The sequence below is a fragment of the Lissotriton helveticus genome, chromosome 12, assembly GCF_964261635.1.
Source record: "Lissotriton helveticus chromosome 12, aLisHel1.1, whole genome shotgun sequence".
In the NCBI taxonomy this organism is placed as follows: Eukaryota; Metazoa; Chordata; class Amphibia; order Caudata; family Salamandridae; genus Lissotriton; species Lissotriton helveticus.
In genome coordinates this window covers 895,017,325-895,041,911 of record NC_136073.1, presented here as the reverse complement: position 1 = coordinate 895,041,911, position 24,587 = coordinate 895,017,325, and the positions used below count along the sequence as shown (strand labels likewise).

Below are 24,587 nucleotides of genomic sequence, written 5' to 3'. Positions count from 1 at the left end.
AAACTGAAAAAGGGTCAACGAAATAGGGGACGTAACCTGGAATTGCCACCTGAGGCAGCCCCACTGGTAGCAGTGTTTACTGGGGTACCCCCCCTTAAGGGGAGATACTATTGAAACCACCGCTGACTTAATGACAAAAGCCAGACAGTGGTGCCATCAGTTTAGCACAGGTGGTGAGGAGGTTGTTTGTGCTCTCGCTATGGCGAGGGGAGTTCCCTGGGTGGGGCGCTGCCCAAAGAAAATCCCTGGAGATTGTGTTGTGGTTAATTTCAGCAATAGGTTTAGCGCTGAAAAACTATTCTGGGACAGTTCGAATATTGATAATCGGGGGTTTAGGCCACTCCCTTTGGGCTTTTTCTATCCCCCGACAGGTGCCCACAGTTACAACCAGTACCCGAAGCAACACCCCACACACACCTCTTTACCCAACCATACAGCCACCACAGCCTTTACATCCTATCAGGCAAGGATGAGTGCGCAGAGGAGAGCCACACAGGGGCCCCAAAGGGGGGTGCAGTCCACCGGCCTACCTATACCTACACCCACAATAGTACCCACACATTCGGATTCCCTAGCACATTTTCCACAGGGGGACACCATAGAGCTACATAACCGTTTTTCCCTTTTATCACAGATGGATATTAATGATTGACTGAGAGATGAACTCGGGGATCCTGGTTCTGAAATAAGTGAATCAACCCAATTAACAGTACAGCAGGTGCCCACATGTAAAATGATAAGCTGGAACGTGGCAGGGATTAGATCTGAAAGCACTGATACTATCTGGTTACAGCTTTTAAAGTAATTGGATATCCTGGCCTTTCAGGAAACTTGGGATGCAGAGTCCAGTTTCTACTTAGATGGATACCGTAGTTTCTCAATCCCCGCGGTAAGGGGTCCTGCAGGGAGACCTAAGGGGGGTCTACTTTTTCTTATTTCTCTAGACCTAACTGGTACCTTTAAATACTTTAAGAGAGACTCAGATAACTTCCTTATATTGGATTGGCAGATCTTAGACCAACATTATCTCCTCATTAACCTATACAATTCAATCGGAAACTCCCCGCAAGAGGATCATTTTAGTGTACTAGATCACTGTTTGTCAGTCTATAAGTCAAAGAACTCTTTTGATTTTGAGATAATTTTTATGGGGGATTTTAATTTGCACCCTTGTCAGTGGGATTGTTATGGGGAAGAGATAATGGGATCGCTGAATGGGAGATTACCCCATTTTGAACACACCAAACAGGGGGACGCTTTAGAGGAGTTACTATCTAACCTAAATTTAACTGAACCAGACAAAGAAGCTGGTGGCGAAACGGTTCCCACCTTTATAGGACGAGGAGCAGAGTCCGTGATTGATTATATGAGGTGTAAAGCTCTTACTACTGACCAAGGCAGGGGCGTCCCACGGGTTCTGTCTACGAAAGATCATGGAAGACGTATAAAATGGGAGGCTGTAGTTCCTGAGGCCTTTTTTGAGACCCTAGCCTTACAAGTAGAGTCTGATTTGGGCAAATGTCTGGACGAGAAGGCGGGGGCTCAGAAATCATAACCTATTTTTCTGTAATTTGCAATCAGATAACCATCAACTTACACAAAGAGAGCAAGATCAATAATAAGAAGGCATTTGGTTGGTTCGACTCCGCGTGTACCAAAGCTCATAGGGCTCTCCTAAAAGCCTTAAAGTGCATCCCAAGGGATAGGGCCCTAGTGTCTACCCTCCGTAAGGAGTATAAATGTGCTATAGTAACACGTAAAAATAAAATAAAAGAGGAGGCATGGGACAACCTGCAGTCAACTGATGTGCTTAAGGACAGCAGAAAATTCTGGGCCACTATAAACCAGTCCTTTTTCATGGAAAAGGACAACATAGACACAGATTGTGTAATCCCGGATGAGGCATGGCTTAAACATTTTATGAGCATTTATAGTGACAAAGACCATCAAGAGTCAAACAGGGATGGTTCCATCTTAGTCCGCCCAATGCAACCTATTAAATTCGAAATTGCAGATGTAGAAAAGGCCATCCGAGAAACTACGAAACACAAGGCCCCAGACCCGGATGGGGTTCCTGCTGACCTCTATATATTATACCCGACTTTCTGGGCTAAGATCTTAACAAATGTTTTTAATGCAGCGTCACTAGTGGGTTTTCCCCCTTCCTGGTCCTCTTCAATAATTGTACCCATATTCAAAAAAGGGAGGAGATGCGACCCCTCCTGTTACAGACCCATCTCCCTATTGGACTCAGCCGTTAAGATCATGGGCAGAGTTATTCTGCAGAAATTGGGAGATTGGATGTCTGACAGGGGTGAGCTCTCGAACCTTCAATATGGATTCAGGCAACACAGAAGCACAATTGACCAGTGCCTGAGCTTACACCTGCTGACTAACAAATACACTATCGGGAAAGAGGGTTACTTATATCTAGGGTTTATGGACCTATCCTCAGCGTTTGATTTGGTGAACCGCTCCAAACTCTGGAAGATCCTATTGGATCTGGGGATAGAGGCACCTTTGGTCTACTTTCTAAGTGACCTACACCAGAATCTTACAGCAGCAGTCAGGGTCACGCAGGAGGGTAGGTGCACGAGCCACTTTAACTCTAGGCGGGGAGTAAGACAAGGATGTATCCTGGCACCCCTTCTATTTACAATTTACATTAATGGATTGGAAAAATCCCTGACTGGGGTCAGGGCGGACAGTCCGCGTGCAGGGGGTACGGAGATTCCGGTCCTCCTGTACGCGGATGATGCCGTCCTGATCGCCCGTACAGGGGTGGGTCTACAGAGGCTGCTGGACAATTTTGGCACCTTCATGGAGTCATTAGATCTTAAAGTCAACACCAGCAAATCCCATGTAATGATAGCGGGGGGTCGCAGGAAGATCGGTAAGGTCATCTCATTTAGTTGCCTGGGTAATCAACTCTCTAGGGTACCGGTGTTCAATTATTTAGGTGTCTTATTTGACGAGAAGGGCACCTGGTTACCTCAGCAGAAACAGAAGAGTAATGCAGTTTTAAGATCCACAGCAGCACTCCTTAGTTTTGCTAAAAGGCTGGGAGCAAGACCGATGGAGGCCATGCTAAAAATGTATATGTCCACATGCTGTGCAATTGCATCATATGGGGCTTCTATGTGGGGATATGCCTCAGTCAGTAAATTACAACTTGTCAAAAATAGATTCCTCAGATCTATTCTGTCAGTTCCACAATCAACCCCAACCCTTTCTATACATTCCGAATTAGGTCTTGGCTACATCACAGATCAACTCAAAGTAGCCCCTCTGACCTGCTGGGCAAATACTTGGCTTAACGAGGAAATTACACTTAACCATCTTATCCTCAAAGACTGCCTAGCTCTGGAGAAAGCAGAGGAAATCCCATGGCTGGCATACGTTAGAGCGGCGTGTGTCAGACTGGGACGCCCTGATTTATACACAGTCCCAGAAGGAATTAAGAAAGAGGATGTACCTTGGATCAAACACAATTTTAGAAAACTGCTGGAGGCAGAGAGGGAGGAAGAGGAGCTTAAAAAAAGGGGTGTAAGAAGTATGTATCTTTTACAGACGTCCATTCTTATTTAAAGATTGTTATGAACCCTTTCCACCGTTTTTTGTTGATTAGATTTAGGTTTAATTTAATACATCTCACTTTGGGTTCTTTTCCGCACTGGGCTAAACCCGAAGATTCTGCACCTTGCTTCTGTGACAATTTCTCCACTCAAGACACACTTCACCTAATTATGTTTTGTGACAAGTTTGCTGAGGCTCGGAAAAAATTTCTGGTCCCAATATTACGAGAAGCAGGCTTCGTGCAAGTAAGACCCGCCCTCCTGTTCTTGCAACTCTTGGGAAGTGTGCATACTATTTTTAGCGTAGCAAGTTTTCTGGTGGCTGCAGTAAGGACCAATAGGAAAAGCATGAACACCTGTCTATTATAAAATAGAGTAGAAGAAGAAGGGGGAATTTAAATTGTATTTGTTCTAACTCTGGGGTTGCAAAGCCTGACACCTGCAAAACTCATGAACTGTAAATACTGTGTATATATATGAATTCTTGCAAAACTTTTCTTCATTTTTATTGTATATAGTATAGTTCTAAACTGTAGTTTCGTTAGTGGCACTACAAAGTTTAGCAAATGAACAAATTATGATCTGTAAATTTTGTATATTTGAAAGAATAGCTGTTAATACTTTGCACACTAATCTACCTGTGGACTTTATTGCAACCTGTTTTTATGTTTGATGCTGCTTTTATGATTTTAATTAATCGAAATAAAGACTTTTTGACTGACTGACTGACTATATACCCATCTCTGTTCTCTTTCAAATACTTGTCTGCCAGTGTATCTCGAGCCTGATCTCTCCAATATCCCCCATTATATTTCATTCTCATTACATCCAATTTGTAGGAAGTGATGCCATACTGGTAGGATCACAGTGACCATGAATCTTGTCTCTGTATCCCCCATAAGATTTTCACCATCCCAGTGGCCATGCCAATGTATCATTGAAAAGGTACCAAAGCCTGGAACCTCAAACTTGCACCGTGATGGGCAGCATTACTCCCTTTTTTTAATCATAGTGCATTTTAAGGTAACGCTTACAGACCACTTTGTCTTCGAATCCAAGATGGCAGAGGGACTGAAGCTCAGTTGAAGAGCTCCACTTCCAGGGCATTAACAGTTAACTGGGGACTCCTTGAAGTTTCCGTGGAAGGTATCAGGAGGGCTGTGGGCCAGTCAGACTGTCCTGGGGAGTGACTGCCCCTCACCTGGCCACTAAGGCCCATGATTATCTATACCTCATTTTCGGTGTTGCGGTTGGTGTGTTTGCGCTGTTGCCGTGGGTACTTCAAGCCTAACTCAGACTCTTTTATGGGACTAGTAAGTGGGCATATACTCTATCTACTGCTCACTATTACCACTAAAGAGATTCAGTTTGTCTTGAAGTAGTTATGGCAATTTGGGTAAGCCACACCCATGAATTACTCTATCACATAAGTGTGGCACTAGCGTGCCACTAGCGCTGAACTTGTTTGCTTTGAATGTATTTACATTGACTTGGTCAAAGCATGATACGATTATTACTGCTATGAACAACACAGTATGGAGATACACAGATAATGGCTCTGTGTTCTCTTGTTTTCTGTTAGAGGTTATTGAGAGATCCTTTAATTCTCTATTTTGCATGCATCCCCTCTTCCCTACACTAATTAGATTGACTGTTACATGTTGGAGGACCGACCACAGGGACTCTCTGGTCCTGATGAAAGCCACAGACCTCATGAGAAGTTCAATTAGTTGGCTGAAACAAGTTGACCAATGACCATGAGGGTCAATTGATATCCACTAATGTCACTATAATCTCCATGGGTTTTAATCTTACCATGGGAATGCTAATAAAATATCCGTCTACCTCCAGGTAATTTTAATAATCACACATTATGGTCACACCGCATAGCATTTTTCCCCCTTAGGGAATATCTTCCAACAAAAGATCACAATCAAGTGCTCCACCGTGGACAAACCAAACACCTTGGCCAGGCGAGGAGCAGACCCCACGATGAAGCAAGCCACTTGGGTGGGGGATGGTCTTGCATCCTGATTATTAATATATCACTGACATCATACAGTTGGGTTCATAAGAAGTCCTCTCCTGAAGTAGTAGGTATCGTCCATGATTGCAGGGCGCATTCCACTGGTATTGTGTTGCTGTATATGTTGGGAGGTTGTGTAACACCCCCTCATCAGAGTCCTCTCTCTATCTCTTTTGGTATGGTTTTATTATGAGCAACAGGACTGAAAGAACCGGGACAGAACAGACCCGGCTGCAGGAATTTTTATATGGGTGGGCCGAGGGTGCATTCGGGTGGACCACTGCGGACTTGATTTGTCGCATATATGTCTAGGCAGGCCTACTTCAGGGCCCTCCTTTATCTCTTCTTAGTCTTACAAGGCCCAGTAAAACTCGCTCTTTTCCAAATCTTTTTAACGTTATCACTCTCAAAAATAGTTTTTTCCATGTAATGTTCCTTTGATGGAAAGAGGAGGTTTCTGAGGTGGGAGTATCAGGTAAATGACACTCCTCGGGCTCCCTCTGTGCGAGCCTTCAGGGAGAATTCCTCTTCATTACTACCTCCACCTGATCACAGACTCTGCAACACCCTCCCTTACAGGCTTGATTAGCCACTATTCCTCTTCAGTGCACCTTATCTCACAGATGACCGTGGGCCCCTGCCCCATACCAGGCACCATCTGCTCCACTTTCATTTTTCCTGGTAAAAACATTAGTAAAATCACCTTCATACTTAAAACATTAAATATAGCAGTAAATATAATTAGCACGCACTTTAAAGTATGTTCCACAGTAGCCTTTACGACCCGACTGCTAATTAAATAAACAAAAACAGAAGGGCCATGACTTCAGTGCTGATGCGAAAGAGTTTATTGGTGCGGCGCCAAAAAAGACTTTCTCTGTAAATACCTTTACTACCACCTTTCAACAGTGTCCCTCATCGCTCCATGGCCCCTCTATTGACTTCTTCCTCGGACTCCCTCACTACCAGTCTCCACCAGTGCCCCTCATCTCTCTGTAGCCCCTCCCCCTCATGACCTCTTCCTCAGACTCCCTCACTACCACCCTCTATCAGTGCCCCTCATCTCTCCCTAGCTACTCCCTCCACCCCATGACCTCTTCCTTGAATTCCCTCACTACCACCCTCCACCAGTGCCCCTCATCTCTCCCTAGCTCCTCCCTCCACCCCATGACCACTTCCTCCGATTCCCTCACTGCCACCCTCCAACAGTGTCCCTCATCGCTCCATAGTCCCTCCCACTACCTCCTCCTCGGATTCCTTCACTGCCACCCTCCACCAGCGCCCCTCATCTTTACGTAGCCCCTCTCTCATACGCATTTCATTGGTTGTATAGCGCTACTCATAACAGTGTAGTGTGTGTTAGTACTTTACATCACACACACATTATACAGAGACGATGAATCATACAATTATGTAAATCAGTCTATAGGGAATGTCACATAAGCCAATGAGGATTACAAGGTGTATGAATCACATGTCATCCATACTGGTGGGCAGTATATTTTAAGAGGGTTTGGTCTGGGTAAACACAACCGTAGGATTTAAAGAGTATTCCATGGGGGTCAGCTTTACTGATAAAAATGTATATCTGCCCAAACATACTCATTTTAGCAACAGTAGAATAATGAAAGACACTTTTGGAAATGTGTAACTTTTGTTCTTGGATCGTGCCAAAATAGTACTCCCCAATTATTTGAGGCTGATGAAACATCAAAAAGAAGAAATAAAAATTGTTTAATATAAAAGACTTTATAATTAAAATACATTTTAAATATTACTTTTTCTAGTTATGATCATTGTAAAGGAATCGTCCTGGCGCAGAACTGCACATGAGCGTGGATTCTGCCTAGACCTATTTTTCAAATCTGATCCTGTGAGATATTGTATTCCTCTGACTTCTACTATGTAATTTCATATAGGAGCTGCAGGAAGCGGCAGAGCTACTAACCCGCCTGAATCAGAATCTCGCTTACTGGGCCGAGAAGACCGGAGAGGTGGAAAAACTAGCATTGGTAAGGAATTCTTTACTTACCTGTAGCAATGGTTGCATAGACGGGAGAGGTGGAAAAGCTATCCCTGGTAAGGAAATCTGTACTTACCTGTAACAGTATTTGTACTGGCCCTGCCTGAGAAAACATCACTTAGACAGGATAGGTGGATAAGCTAGCCATGGTAAGGAAATCTTTGGTAAGGAAACAGTGTTTGCGTAGATAGGAAATGTGGGTAAACTAGCCCTGGTAAGGAAACCTTTACTTGCCTGCAACAGTGTTAGCACTAACCCTGCTTAAGAAAACATCACTTAGACGGGATAGGTGGATAAACTAGCCCTGGTAAGGAAATCTTTATTTATCTGTGTGAGAAAGTGCCCTTTTTGCATGGTTAGCCCCCACTTTTTGCATGGTTTTTATGTGGTTTCAATTGTAGTGCACAGGGTCCCTTCCAAACGGGTCCCTGTGCCAGTGCTTCGTCCCTAAAAACAAATCCACAATTGGTACTTCTACCCCCTGGAAGTCCCTAGTAAATGGTACCCTGCGTACCTAGGACCTGGGAGCTGAAGAGATTCCATTGGGACCCCCTCACTGGGACCATGACACTGCCCTTGCAGCTTGCAGGCCCCTGCGAGGGAGAAAACAACAACGTTGATATGGCACCCGGCCTGGGGGCCATGCCAGCTAGCACTGCCTGAAGGCATAGGTAAGTCACCCCTCCAGCAGGCCTCATAGCCCTATGTCAGGGTGCACTATACCACAGGTGAGTGCATATCTGCCTGAGCAGATATGCCCCTACAATTTTGGGGTCCATTTCCTAATATTGTAAGTGCCAGTGAAGCCACAGAGTGTACATGGGTTGGAAACTCCTCAACTCAAGTTCCCCAGCACCATGATGGCTTCACTGAACACAGGAGGGTTTGGTACCAAACTACTCCTGTCAATAGATCCACACTGATGCCAGGGTTGGAATTGTTTGTACCATGTACCCAGAGGGCACCTCAGAGGTGCCCCCTGAAAACCTGCCAACCCTGGTGTGGTCTCTGACCGACTGTAGGCAGCCAGCCACCACCAGACATGTCTCTGGACCCCTGCGTTGAGAGCCTCTGCTTTCTGGGACTAGAAACCATGCACATCCTGGGCAGAGATGTTGCACCTTTCAATCCCCACCATCTTGATGATGGGGAGATCCCTCCAATCAGGGCTAGATCTATGCACCCCCAACCCTCCCACACAGGAGGGTGGCATAATAGAGGTTGTAGTCACTCCAGGTAAGGTGCCTATTGGCCCTACTTGCTACTCCCCTAAATCTGGTATTTAGATGTCTCTCCCGGACCTGGAAACTAGATTTGTTACCACCTACAAACAAAGAAAACAACCCTGCAGAGAAGACTAAAGACAACTACTGGCTTGTCCCCAACCCTACCGACCTGTCTCCAGCTTCGATGAACCTGCGACATGTTTTGCAACCTCTGAAACCCCTGGGAGGACTGCTGCCTTCAACAAAGACTCCAATCTCTCTTGGACAGCGGACCTGTCCAGAAGAAAAAAACAACAAAGACTCCAGATTCAAGCGGATCCGCAATTTATGCTCACTCTGCATCCAGCGCCCTTCGCCCGAGTCTGAGTGGCCCATGAAGTCTCCCCAGCGGCCAGGACTCTGAATCTAGCATTGGCCGACGTCTCCTGACCCCCACGACGGCACCTGCAGAATTTAGCTGGAGGGTCCACCCCCACCGCGACCGGCCCGGTAAGAAGATTTCCGAAGTCTAAATGCACCCCTGCACCCGCAGCCCCTGGGCTTTGGTGAGCTCGACCAGCAGTGCACCTGTGACACCCGAGACCTCAACTTACCTGTGCTGTCACTGGTGTTCTGCCTGGACCCTCCGGTTCAACGCCTGCTGCCAGTTTCTAAAAATAAGAAACTCCATAGGATTGCATTGGGCTCCCGACACTGTGATTGCACCGTGCACCCAGCCGCCCGTGTGCTGCTATTGGTGTATGTTTGGTGCTGCTCTGTGGCCCCTGTGCTGGTCCTATCCCCCAAAGCTGGCCCCTGCAATCGTTCCACTTACCTGCAAGCAGCGCGGCTCCAAGGACACCCAATCTCCATTGAAACTCATTGGGCAGAACTCCAAGTTTGACCTCCGCACCCAACCGCCCCTGCCGCTGGTGGTACAGTGTTGGTACTTACCTACTCCTTGCCCACTGCTGACCTTTGATCTGCAAGTTGCGTACTTACCTGGTTAACTGCGAAAGTGTTTTCCCTACAGGATAACGTTGAACTGTTCTGAAAATATTCTGTGTCGATTTTTCAAAGTGCAAAGTATTTTTAATTAAAAACATACTCCCCTTATTACGAAGATCTTGGTCTTAAAATAAAGTACAAACAAAGTATAATTTTCTAAAATTGGACTGGATTTCCTTCTTGAGTCGACTGTCCATTATTGATCATTGTTGTGCAATAAATGTCTTACTTCTCTGTGTTAGTCCTAGGGCTGCTAGTCTACACTATCACTAATAGAGCAGTTTGGGTTTTTACATTGAGCCCTGTACACTTTTGGGGAACCCCTGGACTTTCTGCATGGTATTACCACCTAGTGTAGAACAAAAGGTAAGGGAGATAGAGGGAAAAGGGAGGCTAGGCTCACCCTCCAGATACTGTAATCAACAGTATCTGGTTGTAGGAAGCTGGCTCTGTATAGGATATTGCCACTAGGTGGTAATCAACAGAAGATTTCTCAAAGGAGAAATCAAAAAAGCCTAACCGATCACTACAAAACCATTCACAAACCTCAATTGGGTTTGCTCTTTTTCTTGGTGTCCCCTCACTCACCAGGGTTGCCCCATGGTGACATGCGGAGGAGCACTTCTAGTAAGGAGTGGCGAACACAGGGCTGGTCCCTGTGTAGTCCCGAAGAAGTGCTTGGGGTATGCACGAAACATGTTGACAGGTGTTGATAGGTACACCTGACACATTGCGTTTAGGAAATCCTAGTTCTACCACCCCATATTTTAACGCTACCACCTGTAAGCAGGAATAAAGTTTATTGAAAGCTTACTAGGCAGGTATTTTTAAACTTTTCACGTAGCCCACTCCACTATCACACCCGCACCACACATAGTCATACTATGAGTGCTCCTCCGTAATTCGCCAGTCGCAGCACGCCCCAGTCCGTAGAGGGCTGGGATGGCCCCTATGATGAAGCATGTCACCATGGGGCAACCCTGGTGAGTGAGGAGACACCAAGAAAAAGAGCATTTCTCTTTTTCCATTCACTATACCTACCAGTCCAACCCAATTGAGGTTTGTGAATGGTTTTGTAGTGATCGGTTAGGCTTTTTTGATTTCTCCTTTGAGAAATCTTCTGTTGATTACCACCTAGTGGCAATATCCTATACAGAGCCAGCTTCCTACAACCTGTAACAGCGTTTGCACGAGCCCTATTTGAGAAACATTACTTAGGCGGGAGAGGTGGATAAACTAGCCCTGGTAAGGAAGTCTTTACTTATACTGTTTGCACTGCCCCTGACAAAGAAAACGGTACTTACTTATGACACTAGCCGTAGTAAGGAGAGCTTTACCTGTAACACTTTGCACTATTCCCGGTAATTTCAATTCTCTAGGTCTGCATCTTTCTAATTACGGATGATAAATATGTGAGTACCCCATTTTCACACTCTTGTGGAGTTGCTCAAATCATGCACTTCTGAACTCAACTGTTTACAAAGCCTCTGTTGTCAGCTTATCCTGTGAGCACAGCAGGACATCACATTGGCAGCGTATCCTGTGTGCACAGCATGACCTCACATTGGCATCTGAGCCTGTGTGTGCAGCGTAACCTCACATTGGCACCTGATCCGATGTGCGTGACCTCACATCGACAGCTGATGCTGTGTGCGCAGTGTGACCTCACATTGACAACTGATCCTGTGTGCACAGCATGACAGCACATTGACACCTGACCCTGTGTGCACAGCATGACTTCACATTGACACCTGACCCTGTGTGCACAGCATGACTTCACATTGACACCTGATCCTGTGTGCACAGCATGACATCACATTGACACCTGATCCTGTGTGCACAGCATGACCTCACATTGGCATCTGAGCCTGTGTGTGCAGTGTAACCTCACATTGGCACCTGATCCTGTGTGTGCAGCGTGACCTCACATCGACAGCTGATGCTGTGTGCGCAGCGTGACCTCGCATTGACAGCTGATCCTGTGTACACAGCATGACATCTCACTGACACCTGACCCTGTGTGCACAGCATGACATCTCACTGACACCTGACCCTGTGTGCACAGCATGACATCTCACTGACACCTGACCCTGTGTGCACAGCATGACATCACATTGACACCTGACCCTGTGTGCACAGCATGACATCACATTGGCACCTGACCCTGTGTGCACAGCATGACATCACATTGACAGCTGATCCTGTGTGCACAGCATGACATCTCACTGACACCTGACCCTGTGTGCACAGCATGACATCACATTGACACCTGACCCTGTGTGCACAGCATGACCTCACATTGACATCTGATCCTGTGTGGACAGCATGACATCACATTGACACCTGACCCTGTGTGCACAGCATGACATCTCATTGACACCTGACCCTGTGTGCACAGCATGACTTCACATTGACACCTGATTCTGTGTGCACAGCATGACATCACATTGACACCTGATCCTGTGTGCACAGCATAACATCACATTGGCACCTGATCCTGTGTGCACAGCATGACATCACATTGGGAGCTTATCCTGTGAGCACAGCATGTCATCACATTGGCTCCTGATCCTGTGTGCACAGCATGACACCACATTGGCATCTGAGCGTGTGTGGACAGCATGACATCATATTGGCTCCTGACCCTGTGTACACAGCATGACAACATATTAACAGCGTATCCTGTGTGCACAGCAGGACATCACATTGTCAGCTGATCCTGTGTGTGCAGCGTGACCTCACATTGACAGCTGATCCTGTGTGCGCAGCGTGACTTCACATTGGCAGCTGATCCTGTGTGTGCAGCGTGACCTCACATTGACAGCTGATCCTGTGTGCGCAGCGTGACTTCACATTGGCAGCTGATCCTGTGTGTGCAGCGTGACATCACATTGGCTCCTGACCCTGTGTGCACAGCATGACCTCACATTGACATCTGATCCTGTGTGGACAGCATGACATCACATTGACAGCTGATCCTGTGTGCACAGCATGACATCTCACTGACACCTGACCCTGTGTGCAAAGCATGATATCACATTGACACCTGACCCTGTTTGCAAAGCATGATATCACATTGACACCTGACCCTGTGTGCACAGCATGATATCATATTGACACCTGACCCTGTGTGCACAGCATGACAGCACATTGACACCTGACCCTGTGTGCACAGCATGACTTCACATTGACACCTGATCCTGTGTGCACAGCATGACCTCACATTGGCATCTGAGCCTGTGTGTGCAGCGTAACCTCACATTGGCACCTGATCCTGTGTGTGCAGCGTGACCTCACATCGACAGCTGATGCTGTGTGCGCAGCGTGACCTCACATTGACAGCTGATCCTGTGTACACAGCATGACATCTCACTGACACCTGACCCTGTGTGCACAGCATGACATCTCACTGACACCTGACCCTGTGTGCACAGCATGACATCACATTGACACCTGACCCTGTGTGCACAGCATGACATCACATTGACACCTGACCCTGTGTGCACAGCATGACATCACATTGACAGCTGATCCTGTGTGCACAGCATGACATCTCACTGACACCTGACCCTGTGTGCACAGCATGACATCACATTGACAGCTGATCCTGTGTGCACAGCACGACATCGCATTGACACCTGACCCTGTGTGCACAGCATGACTTCACATTGACACCTGATTCTGTGTGCACAGCATGACATCACATTGACACCTGATCCTGTGTGCACAGCATGACATCACATTGGGAGCTTATCCTGTGAGCACAGCATGTCATCACATTGGCTCCTGATCCTGTGTGCACAGCATGACACCACATTGGCATCTGAGCCTGTGTGGACAGCATGACATCACATTGGCTCCTGACCCTGTGTACACAGCATGACAACATATTAACAGCGTATCCTGTGTGCACAGCATGACATCACATTGGCAGCTGATCCTGTGAGCACAGCATGTCATCACATTGGCTCCTGATCCTGTGTGCACAGCATGACACCACATTGGCATCTGAGCCTGTGTGGACAGCATGACATCACATTGGCTCCTGACCCTGTGTGCACAGCATGACCTCACATTGACATCTGATCCTGTGTGGACAGCATGACATCACATTGGAGCCTTATCCTGTGTGCACAGTATGACATCACATTGGCAGCTGATCCTGTGAGCTCAGCGTGACCTCACATTGACAGCTGATCCTGTTTGTGCAGCGTGACCTCACATTGGCATCTGATCCTGTGCACGCAGCTTGACATCACATTGGCACCAGATCCTGTGTGTGCAGCGTGACCTCACATTGACAGCTGATCCTGTGTGCACAGCATGACATCTCACTGACACCTGACCCTGTGTGCACAGCATGATATCACATTGACACCTGACCCTGTGTGCAAAGCATGATATCACATTGACACCTGACCCTGTGTGCACAGCATGATATCACATTGACACCTGACCCTGTGTGCACAGCATGACAGCACATTGACACCTGACCCTGTGTGCACAGCATGACTTCACATTGACACCTGATCCTGTGTGCACAGCATGACATCACATTGACACCTGATCCTGTGTGCACAGCATGACCTCACATTGGCATCTGAGCCTGTGTGTGCAGTGTAACCTCACATTGGCACCTGATCCTGTGTGTGCAGCGTGACCTCACATCGACAGCTGATGCTGTGTGCGCAGCGTGACCTCGCATTGACAGCTGATCCTGTGTACCCAGCATGACATCTCACTGACACCTGACCCTGTGTGCACAGCATGACATCTCACTGACACCTGACCCTGTGTGCACAGCATGACATCACATTGACACCTGACCCTGTGTGCACAGCATAACATCACATTGACACCTCACCCTGTGTGCACAGCATGACATCACATTGACACCTGACCCTGTGTGCACAGCATGACATCACATTGACAGCTGATCCTGTGTGCACAGCATGACATCTCACTGACACCTGACCCTGTGTGCACAGCATGACATCACATTGACACCTGACCCTGTGTGCACAGCATGACCTCACATTGACATCTGATCCTGTGTGGACAGCATGACATCACATTGACACCTGACCCTGTGTGCACAGCATGACATCTCATTGACACCTGACCCTGTGTGCACAGCATGACTTCACATTGACACCTGATTCTGTGTGCACAGCATGACATCACATTGACACCTGATCCTGTGTGCACAGCATAACATCACATTGGCACCTGATCCTGTGTGCACAGCATGACATCACATTGGGAGCTTATCCTGTGAGCACAGCATGTCATCACATTGGCTCCTGATCCTGTGTGCACAGCATGACACCACATTGGCATCTGAGCGTGTGTGGACAGCATGACATCATATTGGCTCCTGACCCTGTGTACACAGCATGACAACATATTAACAGCGTATCCTGTGTGCACAGCAGGACATCACATTGTCAGCTGATCCTGTGTGTGCAGCGTGACCTCACATTGACAGCTGATCCTGTGTGCGCAGCGTGACTTCACATTGGCAGCTGATCCTGTGTGTGCAGCGTGACCTCACATTGACAGCTGATCCTGTGTGCGCAGCGTGACTTCACATTGGCAGCTGATCCTGTGTGTGCAGCGTGACATCACATTGGCTCCTGACCCTGTGTGCACAGCATGACCTCACATTGACATCTGATCCTGTGTGGACAGCATGACATCACATTGACAGCTGATCCTGTGTGCACAGCATGACATCTCACTGACACCTGACCCTGTGTGCAAAGCATGATATCACATTGACACCTGACCCTGTTTGCAAAGCATGATATCACATTGACACCTGACCCTGTGTGCACAGCATGATATCATATTGACACCTGACCCTGTGTGCACAGCATGACAGCACATTGACACCTGACCCTGTGTGCACAGCATGACTTCACATTGACACCTGATCCTGTGTGCACAGCATGACCTCACATTGGCATCTGAGCCTGTGTGTGCAGCGTAACCTCACATTGGCACCTGATCCTGTGTGTGCAGCGTGACCTCACATCGACAGCTGATGCTGTGTGCGCAGCGTGACCTCACATTGACAGCTGATCCTGTGTACACAGCATGACATCTCACTGACACCTGACCCTGTGTGCACAGCATGACATCTCACTGACACCTGACCCTGTGTGCACAGCATGACATCACATTGACACCTGACCCTGTGTGCACAGCATGACATCACATTGACACCTGACCCTGTGTGCACAGCATGACATCACATTGACAGCTGATCCTGTGTGCACAGCATGACATCTCACTGACACCTGACCCTGTGTGCACAGCATGACATCACATTGACAGCTGATCCTGTGTGCACAGCATGACATCTCATTGACACCTGACCCTGTGTGCACAGCATGACTTCACATTGACACCTGATTCTGTGTGCACAGCATGACATCACATTGACACCTGATCCTGTGTGCACAGCATGACATCACATTGGGAGCTTATCCTGTGAGCACAGCATGTCATCACATTGGCTCCTGATCCTGTGTGCACAGCATGACACCACATTGGCATCTGAGCCTGTGTGGACAGCATGACATCACATTGGCTCCTGACCCTGTGTACACAGCATGACAACATATTAACAGCGTATCCTGTGTGCACAGCATGACATCACATTGGCAGCTGATCCTGTGAGCACAGCATGTCATCACATTGGCTCCTGATCCTGTGTGCACAGCATGACACCACATTGGCATCTGAGCCTGTGTGGACAGCATGACATCACATTGGCTCCTGACCCTGTGTGCACAGCATGACCTCACATTGACATCTGATCCTGTGTGGACAGCATGACATCACATTGGAGCCTTATCCTGTGTGCACAGTATGACATCACATTGGCAGCTGATCCTGTGAGCTCAGCGTGACCTCATATTGACAGCTGATCCTGTGTGTGCAGCGTGACCTCACATTGGCATCTGATCCTGTGCACGCAGCTTGACATCACATTGGCACCAGATCCTGTGTGTGCAGCGTGACCTCACATTGACAGCTGATCCTGTGTGCAGCGTGACCTCACATTGACAGCTGATCCTGTGTGCGCAGCGTGACCTCACATTGGCTCCTGATCCTGTGTGCACAGCATGACACCACATTGGCATCTGAGCCTGTGTGGACAGCATGACATCACATTGGCTCCTGACCCTGTGTACACAGCATGACAACATATTAACAGCGTATCCTGTGTGCACAGCAGGACATCACATTGGCAGCTGATCCTGTGTGTGCAGCGTGACCTCACATTGACAGCTGATCCTGTGTGCGCAGCGTGACTTCACATTGGCAGCTGATCCTGTGTGTGCAGCGTGACCTCACATTGACAGCTGATCCTGTGTGCGCAGCGTGACTTCACATTGGCAGCTGATCCTGTGTGTGCAGCGTGACATCACATTGACAGCTGATCCTGTGTGCGCAGCGTGACATCACATTGGCTCCTGACCCTGTGTGCACAGCATGACCTCACATTGACATCTGATCCTGTGTGGACAGCATGACATCACATTGGAGCCTTATCCTGTGTGCACAGTATGACATCACATTGGCAGCTGATCCTGTGTGTGCAGCGTGACCTCACATTGACAGCTGATCCTGTGTGCGCAGCGTGACCTCACATTGGCACCTGATCCTGTGTGTGCAGCGTGACCTCACATCGACAGCTGATGCTGTGTGCGCAGCGTGACCTCACATTGACGGCTGATCCTGTGTGCGCAACGTGACCTCACATTGACGGCTGATCCTGTGTGCGCAGCGCGACCTCACATTGACAGCTGATCCTGTGTGTGCAGGGTGACCTCACATTGACAGCTGATCCTGTGTGCGCAGCGGGACCTCACATTGACAGCTGATCCTTTGTGCGCTGCGTGACCTCACATTGACAGCTGATCCTGTGTGCGCTGCGGGACTTCACATTGACAGCTGATCCTGTGTGCGAAGCGTGGCATCACATTGACAGCTGATCCTTGTGCGCAGCGGGACCTCACATTGACAGCTGATCCTGTGTGCGCAGCGGGACCTCACATTGACAGCTGATCCTGTGTGCGCAGCATGACCTCACATTGACAGCTGATCCTGTGTGCGCAGCATGACCTCACATTGACAGCTGATCCTGTGTGCGCAGCATGACCTCACATTGACAGCTGATCCTGTGTGCGCAGCGGGACCTCACATTGACAGCTGATCCTTTGTGCGCTGCGTGACCTCACATTGACAGCTGATCCTGTGTGCGCAGCGTGACCTCACATTGACAGCTGATCCTGTGTGCGCAGCATGACCTCACATTGACAGCTGATCCTGTGTGCGCAGCATGACCTCACATTGACAGCTGATCCTGTGTGCGCAGCATGACATCACATTGACAGCTGATCCTGTGTGCGCAGCATGACATCACATTGACAGCTGATGCTGTGTGCGCAGCGTGACCTCACATTGACAGCTGATCCTGTGTGCGCAGCGTGACATCACATTGGCACCTGATCCTGTGTGTGCAGCATGACATCACATTGACAGCTGATACTGTGTGCGCAGCATGACATCACATTGACAGCTGATCCTGTGTGCGCAGCGTGACATCACATTGACAGCTGATCCTGTGTGCGCAGCGTGACATCACATTGACAGCTGATCCTGTGTGCGCAGCGTGACCTCACATTGACAGCCGATCCTGTGTGCGCAGCATGACATCACATTGACAGCTGATCCTGTGTGCGCAGCATGACATCACATTGACAGCTGATCCTGTGTGCGCAGCGTGACCTCACATTGACATCTGATCCTGTGTGCGCAGCATGACATCACATTGACAGCTGAGGTGAGGTGGACTCACCACTGACCCTGCTGAGGGTGTATCGCCAGCCTTCCTGCATCACCCGCTTTCCTGTTTGCCTGTCCGGCCACTGCGCCACGCCTCGCGGCCCCCGCTTCGCGGGAGCCGCTCGCAGGCTTGAGACTTTGCCAGTGTTAACTCCTGGGCTTCTACCCGTGCCCCACGGCACCAACGCGCATCGAGGGACTCTACAGCTGACCCCAGGAACAGAGGCGGGACTGCGAGGACCAGCGTGCTCAGCGGCGCTGATCGGCCGCAGCTGGTCCTCTTCCCGCCCCCTCCTCCAGTCAAAAACAGCGCGGAGAGAGCCTTTCCTGGGACTCACCACTGACCCTGCTGAGGGTGTATCGCCAGCCTTCCTGCATCACCCGCTTTCCTGTTTGCCTGTCCGGCCACTGCGCCACGCCTCGCGGCCCCCGCTTCGCGGGAGCCGCTCGCAGGCTTGAGACTTTGCCAGTGTTAACTCCTGGGCTTCTACCCGTGCCCCACGGCACCAACGCGCATCGAGGGACTCTACAGCTGACCCCAGGAACAGAGGCGGGACTGCGAGGACCAGCGTGCTCAGCGGCGCTGATCGGCCGCAGCTGGTCCTCTTCCCGCCCCCTCCTCCAGTCAAAAACAGCGCGGAGAGAGCCTTTCCTGGGACTCACCACTGACCCTGCTGAGGGTGTATCGCCAGCCTTCCTGCATCACCCGCTTTCCTGTTTGCCTGTCCGGCCACTGCGCCACGCCTCGCGGCCCCCGCTTCGCGGGAGCCGCTCGCAGGCTTGAGACTTTGCCAGTGTTAACTCCTGGGCTTCTACCCGTGCCCCACGGCACCAACGCGCATCGAGGGACTCTACAGCTGACCCCAGGAACAGAGGCGGGACTGCGAGGACCAGCGTGCTCAGCGGCGCTGATCGGCCGCAGCTGGTCCTCTTCCCGCCCCCCTCCTCCTCTTCCCTCACTCTTTGATAAGCAGCTATAGCAACGCGCACGCGGGACGCTCGCGGGACAAAGGCCGGGGCGAAGACCGGGCAAAGAGCGGGCCGTTTAAGGCCGTTCAAGGACGGCAGAGGACGGCCCTGGCCCTGAACCCCTGCCTTTTGGCCCTCAATCATATAACTGCTAAGGTAGGCGGAATTGTGTCCTATATTTGCGTATTGCAACACCAGCGGCCGCCTTCCAGCTATATCATCATTTTCTATTGTCCCTGCGCTACAGATGTCGGCCATGCGCAATAGAACTAGAAGTTGTACAAAAAAAGCTACGGTGGTAGCACAGGTAACTGGACCCATAGACCTTTTCATTTCACGGGTGAACGAGACTATTGACCAAAGCATTGTTTTATTGGAAAAAAGAGTCTCCATGGATCTTGCGAATGCCAAGCGCTCATCCTTGGGTTCTCTTGCAAATGCTAAATCACCCGCCCTGCAGTCATTGAACAATTGTTCTCTACCCTTAACCATGCCTACCACTAGTGCTCTGACTGTACCGAATGCTGTTGATTTATCGGTTGCCCTATCAGACTCAGATCCGTCTTTTGTCGATCTGGAGGTCACACCAGATCTAGAAGCCTGTCAGTCACCTGGCATAGCGGCGCCGAGTCTGAGTGGGTTTAATGATGTGGAAACAGCTCCTGCACCTACAGACTCTGGGGGAAGGGTTACCAATCCCCCAAAAGTTACATCCAAGAGTAAAAACAAAGTAAAAGTTGCAGTTAGGAACCATAATCTGATTTCACCTACCCCGCAACTGGTATCAGGTATTCCCTGCTGGGTGCAAAACATGGTAACAGATTTAAAATTGGACCTTGAAGCCACAATAGCGGCACAAATTAAGCCTTTAATTTCTAAACTTGACAGGCTTACGTCTTTAATACACTCGAAATGGCCACATAAAACGAACGGGCAAAGGCCTGATCAGCCACAAGGGATCACAGAAGTAGCCCCTAAATGCTCATCTTGTGTCCAGCCCCCTAAAGATGTATTAAATAACGCTCAAGTAACTATAGCCCCCGGGAATCCAGTTTTATCTCATCTGTCGCAAACAGGGAATAATTCTGTTCAATCCACAGCTTTATCCACTCCGGAGGTGGTGGGTTCTATTCCGACTCACCAACACCCTGTTGTTGGTAACAAAACCACTACTCCTCAAGTAAAAGATGTTGTAGGAAAACCTAATACCCCTTTAGTACCTCTTCCTACAAACAAGACTGAAGGTCCTAAGCCAAAGCAGGCACGTTTTAAGTCAATTAATCTACCACCAGAAGTCTCCCATTTTGTGGTCGTGCTGACAGCAGTTCCCCCGTTGAAGGAGGGAGCAAAAGAATCGTTTGTTGAGCTAAGAAATAAATGTGCCCAATGGCTTCACTTACATAAACCTCTACCTAACAATATGAACGGTGAAATTCTTACTGTGCGTAGAGGGGACTGGGTGGGCAGAAGTAAGAAAACAATAGTAGGGGATGTAATTACAGTTAATTTTAGGGATATAGGGGCAGCTAGTTATATATGTAATGCATCCCAACAGTGGTCCTGCGACTCAAATCAATCCACTTCCCTTGTCTTATTTTTTTCCGATGCCATCAAGACCAAATCCTCCTTGTCCCACTTTTCAAAGTAACAGAGGATCTGTGTATCCCCCGCATCATGCTACCAAACCCTGGCAGCAACCACCACACCCCTCTTCTTTTTTTCCACATTATGCTAATCTTCAGCAGCAGCCATTACATGCTCTATCTTTTCCCCCGCATCATGTTAATCCTCAATGGCAACAACCTCCCCATTTTCCACCACCTTTATTTCAGCATGCCCATCAGTGGCAGCAACCTTTTCAGCCCCTACAACCAGCTAAATCCCAGTGGCAACAAACTTGGCAGGACTTGCCCCTTTCCCAAGATCCCTTGTACTCACAATTTGCCCATCCTAACAGATATGCTGCGTTAGACGAGGTAGATTGACTCAGCTCTGCTGAAGCTTTGGATTTAAACATCTTTACGTCCTATTTAGATATGGAAAGTGTTCCTCCAGTCACACCTTTACCCGCACCTCCTGAATTCCCAATGGTGTCATCGCTAATACCCCTCTCGCATATAGAAAATAGGGATAGCCTTGATGCATGTACACCTTCTGTTACTCCCAGATTAAGCCCAGATATCAATCCCCGGGAAGATGGTCCTATTCTATCACGTGTAATTCAGCCAGAGTCGACTATTGTTGGCGATTCGGGTAAACCAGCAGGGCTCTCTCTTGTTTCCTGGAACATTGCTGGCCTTGCCAGCAAACTAGGTACACCCTTCTGGACCAGTTTTATGGGGGAGGGATTGGACCTGATCCTGTTGCAGGAAACGTGGTGTCTGGACCCCATTAACATCGAAGGGTACTCATCCTACTGTCTTAAAGCCACCAAATCTAGCTCGGGCAGGGCTAAGGGGGGCCTTTTGATGCTTTTATCCACTAAGTTGTGTGATTGTACGGTCAAAAGCAGCACGACAGTTGGGACCCATAGTCAAGTCATAAGGGTGGAGTGCAGGAAGAGTATTGATTTAGTTGTAGTAAATTTCTACAACAATATCTTTGATGCCACCAGAGGAGATATTCTACCGCCTCTAGAAAGGGAAATTGCCAAGGCCTTGGGTATTTCGAAAAGAAAGGCCGAGGTTGTCTGGGCAGGGGATTTTAACTTGCAGCCCTGCCATTTGTCTAACGGGAACATCTGTGGCTTTGGAGCAGCTATGAGTAGTCAATGGGGGGGTTTGGGAGTGAGGGAGGATTCTCCTCACTTCCAACATTGCAGTTACGGTTCTACACTAAATAACATGCTAGTCACACTAGATATGACCCTGTTAAACTGTAACATAAACAATCAGACAATAACATGTCCCACATTTACAGGCAGAGATGCAGGATCATTTATAGATCATATTCTTCTGTCTAGCAGTGGCGACTTTACTGATTTGTATGTAAACGAAGAAAGTCTCAGTGACCATAACAGCATTCGTGTTACCCTCCTAGGGCATGGTACCTCGACAGTTTCAGGCGAAAAATGCTCAACTGACCTAGTACCTATAAGACCGAAGGGTCTTAGGATTAAATGGACTGGATTTAATTCTAAGGTTAAGCAGAAGGAGGTTCTTACTAGCTGTAAGAACCAAATCAGTTCCTGTCTAGATAATGACTGTGATTCAGGCTGCTTATTAGCTCACTTTGTCTCCATGAACAGTATTATTGACGGTATTTTTACTAAGGCCCCGTCATCCAATAGTGGTCCGAAGCAGGGGTGGTTTGATAAGACCTGTATAGTCGCCCTCCGAGAACTAAAGAAAGCTTTAGGTACCAAACCACGCGATAAGAAGGATATACAATATTTCAGGGCTAGATATAAAATAGCACTTAATACTAGGAAAAGGGTATTACAGACTGAGGCGTGGGATAAGTTGAAGGAAGCAGCCGAGACCAAAAACTGCAAACTTTATTGGGAAACAATTAACAGCCCTTTTCTCAATAAAGAAGATGTTCCAGAACTAACATCTTATGTGGCATGCAGTGATTGGGTCAGTCACTTTTCAAAAATTTTTAACCCAGAAGGTTTATCCCCTGAGTCATTGTCATCTGAGTCTACCCCTTGGCTACCCCTCCCGCTGGGAATAACATTAGAAGAAAGCCATGAAGCAATTTCTATTAGCAAAGGAGGCAAGGCACCTGGCCCTGATGGGGTCCCGCTGGATTTATACAAAGATGAACCAGTTCTGTGGGCTCCCATCCTGGCGAGGATATTTAATTGCGCGGCAGAAACTAATTTCCCGTCTACCTGGGGTCAATCGGTTATTATCCCTTTACATAAGAAAGGTAACAAATCAGAGGCCTCTAACTACCGGCCAATTTCATTATTGGATGCCTCTGTAAAGGTAATGAGTAGGATTTTGCTCAAAAGGCTGGAAGATTGGGCAACTGATTTTAATATTTTAACCAGAGTCCAATATGGCTTTCGGAAAGGTTTGGGCACATTGGATCAATGTGTAAATTTGGACCTTTTAATTAATAAATATACTGTGGCCAAAAATGGCAACCTCTTTTTATGTTTTGCTGATTTGAGCAGCGCTTTTGATTTGGTCAACCATGCCATTCTTTGGGAGGTTTTGCTTGATGCAGGGGCTCCGAGGGAAATTGTCCATTTCTTAGCTAGACTTTATGAAAAACTCTCCTGTAAGGTCCGCTATGGCACCCTTGGCGAATGCACCCCGTTTTTCAAAGTGTCTCGGGGCATACGCCAGGGATGTGTTTTGGCCCCGCTTTTATTTTCCCTTTTTATTAATGATGTCGACCGTTCCTTGGTTGACATCCCAGCAGACGCCCCCCTGATTGGTGGTAAACCTGTCCCGCTGTTACTTTACGCGGATGACGCTGTTCTCTTATCCCGAACACAGATTGGCCTCCAGCGCCTAATTGATAATTTTATGCAGTTTATTCAAGTTAGGCGGCTCCGCGTGAACAAAACCAAGACGTATGTTATGTCATGCGGTCGGGCAGCTAAACAGTCAAAGCATACTTTTTTCCTGGATAAGGAAAAGTTGACTCATGTTAAGTCCTTTTGTTATCTAGGAATTACGTACAACAATAGCGGGTCTTGGACCTCGGAATTTGATTCTATCAGACTAAAAATGCTGCGGTCTACTAGCAGTATTTTTCGCTTTGCCTCTAAACTTGGCTCACGAAGCATTTTAGACATGATGAACATATACAATGTTTGTTGTGTCTCCTCTGCACTGTATGGGGCAGGTGTATGGGGCCACAGCGAGGGTACATCCCTGCAGAAGGAGGAAAATAAGTTTCTAAGGAGGTTGTTATGCGTCCCCCCTTCTGCCTCCGTTCAACTGATCCATGAAGAGGTCGGGGTC

The 24,587-nt window shown here is 48.3% G+C and overlaps 1 protein-coding gene across 2 annotated transcripts in view; it reads left to right on the top strand.

Annotated features, from left to right (window-relative positions):
- LOC144797813 (uncharacterized) overlaps positions 1-24,587 on the top strand; it is a 45,683-nt gene that overhangs the window by 5,213 nt on the left and 15,883 nt on the right. For both annotated transcript variants that reach the window (XM_078668604.1, XM_078668602.1), the window contains exon 2: positions 7,521-7,613. In XM_078668604.1, coding sequence (XP_078524730.1) covers positions 7,521-7,613 — 93 coding nt within the window. The remainder of the gene's footprint in view (positions 1-7,520; positions 7,614-24,587) is intronic.